The 6559-nt window shown below is 44.8% G+C and overlaps 1 protein-coding gene across 5 annotated transcripts in view; it reads right to left on the bottom strand.

Moving 5' to 3' along the window:
- Positions 1 to 323: 323 nt before the first annotated feature.
- MCTP2 (multiple C2 and transmembrane domain containing 2) overlaps positions 324 to 6559 on the bottom strand; it is a 138860-nt gene continuing 132624 nt past the window's right edge. For all 5 annotated transcript variants that reach the window (XM_045824916.1, XM_045824918.1, XM_045824919.1 and 2 more), the window contains 2 exons: positions 4631 to 4728; positions 324 to 2484 (listed from right to left, as the gene is read on the bottom strand). In XM_045824916.1, the coding sequence (XP_045680872.1) occupies positions 2416 to 2484; positions 4631 to 4728 (167 nt within the window). In that variant the 3' untranslated portion in view covers positions 324 to 2415. The remainder of the gene's footprint in view (positions 2485 to 4630; positions 4729 to 6559) is intronic.

The following is a 6559-nucleotide window of genomic DNA, read 5'->3' as shown; positions in this document are numbered from 1 at the left end:
GGTGGCGACAGGAAATGGACAAGATAGAAATAAGTAAGATGCTGCGTCAGCATTGAATATACTCAATTTTATGCATTGGAAGAGGGGAGAGAAGCGTGAGGAACAGAAAAGGGGATGCCCAGGGCCTCCCAGCCCAGAAGATTCCAGTGCCAATAAGCAAAATCAGAGCTAGAAGCAGACGATAAGGGTAGGGATGCTGGAGACATGGAAGGAGAGGGAATGTTGAGTTTCTGCCCTGCTGAGGTTCACATGCCTATAAGGTATCCAAGGCAGGGTGGGAGATGGGTGTGTGAGGTTTCAGAGGAGGACGAGGACGCCTTGGCTGAACTTCAGCTCACCTGCTAAAATTTATTTATTTATCACACCGTGAATCCACAATCCATACATTTTATCTAAAGCATTCCAGATCTTGGGTTTCTGATGACATGCATAAACCTTCACATTTCACTTACAACTGACATTGAGTTTTAATGTCCAAGTGTGTACGGAATCAATTAATACCCATTTTCCATATACAGCTTATTAAGGGTTGATTCGGCCCTGCTCCAGCATCCCAATGGTGTTTGTGGCCCAGAGTTAATGCTGAGGATTTCAGTTGGGCTACAAAGGAAATAAGTCTAACTAATGATGCCTTCTTGTCAGGAGAATTATTTCATTTTGAAATTCTACAGAAGAAAAAAAGAGCAACAATGAAGTATTGGTTCCACTTTTAAATAAATAAGGGGTTGTTTTGCTGCTGAAAGTTTTCATTCAAATGACTGATCAGATCTCACATGTCTGTTTAAAAACGTCTGACTTAGGTCTTTACAAAATGATAGACTATGATACACTAGAAGATAGCTGGGGAGTGAGACAATGAGGCATTGTTTACACAGAAGATTGAGTAACTGGTTTAACAAAAGAGGTTCTTGGGTATCTATTGTATGTACAACTAAGAGATTTACTGGAGCTTTTATAATTTCTGCAAGACTCTTTCCAGCCAACTTCATTAACTTGGAGTAAATCAAATCATGCAGGAATCTGGCTCAGCCAGAGAGCAACCCCGGAAGATATAATATGAAGAAAAACAGACACGGGACGATAAGGTTTAGAATCTTTGGCATTTTTCATAAACATTTTGTTTGAAGATTATTAAATTACAACCCAGAGAGGGGAGAAAAAAACATAGTAAAACTCACTATTAAATCAGATCTTTTTACCTCAACTTTTCTTTACAATACATATATATATATATTATATATATAGAAATGCACATACAAAGTATGTGTCAACAAAATACAGTCTTTACAACTTACGTGTCATTTGAAAAGAAAGAAATTTTCATATATTATGTGTGTGTATATATAATATATATGTGCCCCAAATTGGAATTTTTACTTGGGGAGCATTACTGTGAAATGGCGGGGCCTACAGGAATCAGACCCTCTCAGAGGAAGTGGTCCTTTCCTCAGAAAAAGACTCTGAAATATATTTTTATTATGGGTAGCTTATTTAGGATCAGTTTGGACTGCTACAGTATTTTTACTTTCTGCTCAAAAAATGTGAGCAAATGAAGTGCTTACGACAATCGGGTAAGCACCCACATTTACTGGTCCCTTGCGTCATAGTCTTGACCTTTCTAAATAGTCTCAGAGTTCATTCGCTCGTTCCCTCCCCCTTTCTGATGCTTTAATGTTGACATGTCATTTTGGAAATAAGCAAACAGTAAAATTGGAAGGAATGGTGCTTTAAGGCAACCAAATAACTTTCAGGAACCCTTTGCTTTTCGACGAGTGCACCCTTTGGGGCGTCCATTGCCAGCAACGGATCGGGGCGCAGGCTGTTCTCCCAGCACCGAGGAGTTTACTGAAATGTTGCATACAGGTCTTCACTAATCACAGCTGAACCATTCCCAAATAGGTGGGCTACTCCTGGCCATTATTTAAAAACCTGTTGAGAAGATACTTACTTGGGCAGAGGATGTCTATCAAAGACTTGTTAGCTCAGGGAATAAAACTGACTCACGTGAACAGGAGTCTGCAAGGAGTGTTGGGGTGGGGAGTGAAAATAAGTGAATCTGAATGAGACTCTGCCAGAGGTGTGAAAACAAGTTCAAAGTCACTCTCGGAATCCAAGTGGTCTCCTGGCTGTTCTCAAGGAGGGTGTTGAGGCCCATGGCGGCCTTAGTCTTTCACAGTCTCCAGCTTGTCTCCTTCCGCCTGGTTGACCTGCTGTGCAAGTAGGACACCCACGCGTGTGCATGCGCCCATCTACGTGTGTGCATCCGTGCACTTGAAGGAGGGGGAAGGGTCCAGAGAGGGCGCCACACAACATGCATGTCAAAATGACACCACGGGTACCACCGGAAGAACGGTAATATTGGTCTAATCACCGAAACGCAGAATCAGGCGCTGGTGTCCACAGTCGGTGCGCGTCCTAGAGAGCGCTGCGCTTCTTGCGCAGGGGGCTCTGGCTGCTGCAGGGCCTCAGCTCCGTGTACTGCACCTGTGAAAACAAACAGACGTGACGCTGGCGGCTCGGTAACCCTAGCTCACCGCAGTGTGTGTTAATGGCTCCCCAAGGACACACCCAGGCAAAGGAAGGAAGGTTCAAAGGTAATGAATCATTTTCTAAACACAGGAACATGGAGGGATTAATTACAGGAAGGATTTGAGAAGTCATGCATCATTTCTTGAAACCCAAATATTAAAAGCAGATTTTTCTAATGAGATGCATGGGGGTCTACCTGCTCTGGGCGCTGCTGGAGGATTTCACTTCAGTGTGTGCCCTTTTTCCACTGTGAGTAAACCTAATAACAGCCTCTTGGGAATGTTTCTCTTAGTATATGATACAGCCACTTACTAGGAATTATTCACTTAAAAATATCTAAAATCTGGGGGAAAATAGCTCTGCAAATTATATACATTTATTTTGCCTGGGAGGAAAATAATGTTGAAATGGACACTGGCCCCAGCCTTATACAGATCGCTCTTAAAAATGAACTTCATTTCCAATGGAATGGCTAAAACATCTGTGACAAATGTGAACCCTTGGGGAGTCCCCAGGGGCCGACTGTCTATTGTGTTATTAGAAAGTGCTCTCCACACAGAGGATCTCACTGGCAGGCCGTACACCTTCCTGGAATGCTCTTTGTTAGGTTCCTCTGCATTCCTGCCAATTCCACCTGGATGACCGCTCTGAGGGCCAGTGCCTGCATTGTGTACAGACAGTCTTTGGCGGGCTTGATGGCTATTTGCATTCCCCAGCGAAGCCGGCATGAACTCGCACTGCCGCCCGAGTGAGGGCACGCTGCAACCCTACTTGCTCGGGTGTGTGAGCTTTGATAGGCGGATGGCAGTGTGGTTTTATTTACAGTACTGTATTGCAGACCACATGTGCCCGCTGCGCTGAGCATTTGTGCCAAGCTCCCCGAGGACTTCAGGACCCATCACCTAAAGTGAGCTACATGTGATCCAAAGCAGATACATGAAAAAAAGCCCACTGTCCTCAGAGTGTCTGGGGAAGGTCCCTTGTCACTCTTCCATGCAAAACAAACAAAAGCCAGGTGATTCTTTTACAATCATGTAATGCACATGTTAACTCATAAAATCATATTTATAGAGTACATTTTAATAGATAATTATATCGAAATGAAGATTAAAGGACTATGGCATCATGGAGTCTATTTTAATCTCTAGAATTTGGAATGAAGGGGGAAAAAAAAACCTCTAGGGCCTTTCAGGCCCATGTCCCCAAAATCCACCCAGAGCTTCCAGGGAATGATTATGTCACAGTGGCCCAAAGATAAAAATCGATATTTGATTTGGGATTCTCTCAGATAATAAAGAACTGTGTCTTTGATCACCATGATGCTATTTCATGCCACAGTCTCCTGTCTATTGATTTGATGATCCCTATTTCCCATCACAGAAATTGCTGCCTGCCCCCCAGGTTTACAGCAGCCTAATCCACAGGGGCCCAGACCGGGTCACTTTACGGGTATTGTTTGTTGCCTTGGTTAATCTCTGTGTAGCCACAGAACCGCGACGCCACTGGACTAAGTGACCATTACCTGTGAATAATACTTGTGACTGATGTCAAATTATTTCACGCTGTCTCTGCTTCTATGTGAATTGGAGTGAGTGGGGGCTTTCCCCTAAGCATCCCTAAATCTTTAGAGGGAAAGAGATAGAAGGGAGGCCTAGGAGATAATCGGAGCAAACAAGAATAAAGAGAATAATCCTCCTATCACCTACTTCCCCTAAAACGCCTGCCATCCGGAAGAGCAGGAAAATAAGCCAGCCTCCCCCAGTTGTGCACCTCAAACTCTGCCACTCACTGGGCCCCATCTTATCCTCTTTGGGGGAGGTAAGCAATCAGAAAAAGGGACAAACACCACTGCATTCGAGCCGCACAGTGGGAGTTCCAGATCATTCTTAAGTAGCTCTTTTTCAGGATAATTTTCCCCAATCATCTCATGCCTGGGACAAAGGTTTTCTCACCACCTCCCTGCAAGCCAGGCCTCTTTGAGGATTTTCTGATTCGTTATCTCAATTACTCACAGGAGCACAGCCTCCTGCTCCTCTGGCTCTGGGCCTGGCCAAGCTCCTGTGTTGGGGCCCCCTGTTGGTGGTGACCGTTCATTACGTACCTTTTGAACATCAGACGGTACCCTGGAGAGGAAGTCTAATAGCTCATTATTGTCGATGGCGTAGGGATTTCGAAGCTTCTTGGTAAATTTATTTATGCCTGAAAAACAGAAACATGGGGAGATCTCTTTATCTGTCTGTCTGTCTGTCTACCTAGCCATCTGTCTTTAAAACTTGCCTGACTGGGGCGGGGTGGGGGGGGGGTGCATTCGCAAGTAAAAATTAGTGTGAAAACAATTACTAGACCCCAAGCCATGCCCATGTGGTTGTCATGTGGAATCATTCACAAATGCCTTTTCTTGAAGGAAGGCAGGGGGGATCGTCAGAGAAGGCTCTGCCTTCTTCAGCTGTGAAAATCCCATTACAATCCCAGCAGCAGGGCGGCAGAAACACACGCGGGAACCGTGGCGCTCATTGGTGTGTTTGGACTACGCTGATTAACAGCCGCCTCTTCTAGGGAAACACACGTCCCAGATGGGAAAAGACCTTCATTAGCCCAAACAAGTCTCTGCTTGGGGGCTCTGGACCAACTGGAGCAGTGGGAGGGGCAGGGCCGGAGTTGGGTTTTTTTTGTTGTTGTTGTTAAAAAGAAGCTGCAGAAATCTATCTCCCCCCTCCGAATCATTTTCACAGGTTTCTCCTCTCTCCCGGCAGAACAGAACTTGACATGTTGATTGTGCTTTGAGGCTGCAGGAAACTGTGAAAAGTTATTATTGGAAAATTATCTTCCTGTGGTTGCTAACTTAATTTATGGACTGCAGCATTGGGGCGTGGGTTTCTCTAGGCGAAGGAGTCCGTGCTAATTGTGGCCGGGGACGGTGATGATTAGCAAGAGGTTCGTGACATAAGGCGTGTTTGGTGGTAGTGCCTTGGGCTCTGTCCACCACCTCCCCTCAGAGAGGACTTTCTCTAACCGCCTTTTGTCCCCTCCTCTGCTCCTTGCCTATGACCACTCCTCACACACTGTACCCTTTTCACCAAATGCCAGCCCTTTTTCATGCACAACAACTAGATGGCCTTCAGAACTTCCACCACAGAGAGCTTGTTGATCAAGGGTCATATCTGAAGGTCTCGTGAATTCTAATCACGCTGAATGAATTCTCAGCGGAGGCGTCTATACCTTGGCTGGCTCCAATTCTGCAGCCAAGATGACATTTAGTTGTTTAATGGTTCCTAACATGTACAAGGTTTGATGTTTTTTCTAATTTCATTAGCGATTATTTTGCTTTTGTCTGAGGACAGGACTTCCTGGATGGCACCGTACCTGACACAGTGCCAGCCTCCAATCATTTCCTTAGAGACGGTCAGGTTTACATCTGCTTTTGCAAATGGCAGCTGGCCATGGTTCACCAGTAAACGGAAGCCTGGTCGTTGGGCTGGCGAAGACTCTTCTTGCAAATGATCCCCTTTCTCCCAAGTCAGCGCTGTGCTGTCTTTCTTCCCTCTACCCCCACAGCCAACTTTATGTTTCGAGCTAAAATTTCCCCCAGCATTCCCTTAAACTAAACTACGCTCACTGTTTTATTCTAAAGACATTAATTGTAGCATGGGCTTTTTGGCAAAAGAAAACAGACAAGGCAAAATGATAAAGGGAGACAAAGGCATATTGAGAAAAGATATATCTTCTATTGTTAATTATATATAGTGTGCACATCTGGAGTCTTTGCAATGAACAGCAAGGCAGGGGTAATATCACAGCCGATCAAAACACCATGTTCTTAGTTACTGAGAGTATAAACCTGCACACTAGCTCCAATGCACCAACAAGGGCAGAAATAGTCCACGGTGCACTGAGACTATCTGTGTTTAAAAATTTAGAATAGAAAGTGTTAAGGCACTCAGATTGTATTCTTCAAAAACACACCTTATGTTTTGAAGGCTTCCCAGGCTCCAATGTCTGCCATTCCACCACATTTTCTACTGGGCGAGAC

Source organism: Phyllostomus hastatus, unplaced genomic scaffold, assembly GCF_019186645.2.
Source record: "Phyllostomus hastatus isolate PE091 unplaced genomic scaffold, TTU_PhHast_1.1 phas_scaffold_555, whole genome shotgun sequence".
NCBI lineage: Eukaryota > Metazoa > Chordata > Mammalia > Chiroptera > Phyllostomidae > Phyllostomus > Phyllostomus hastatus.
The sequence above is the reverse complement of the archived record's forward strand: the minus strand, read 5'-3'. Positions and strand labels throughout refer to the sequence as shown.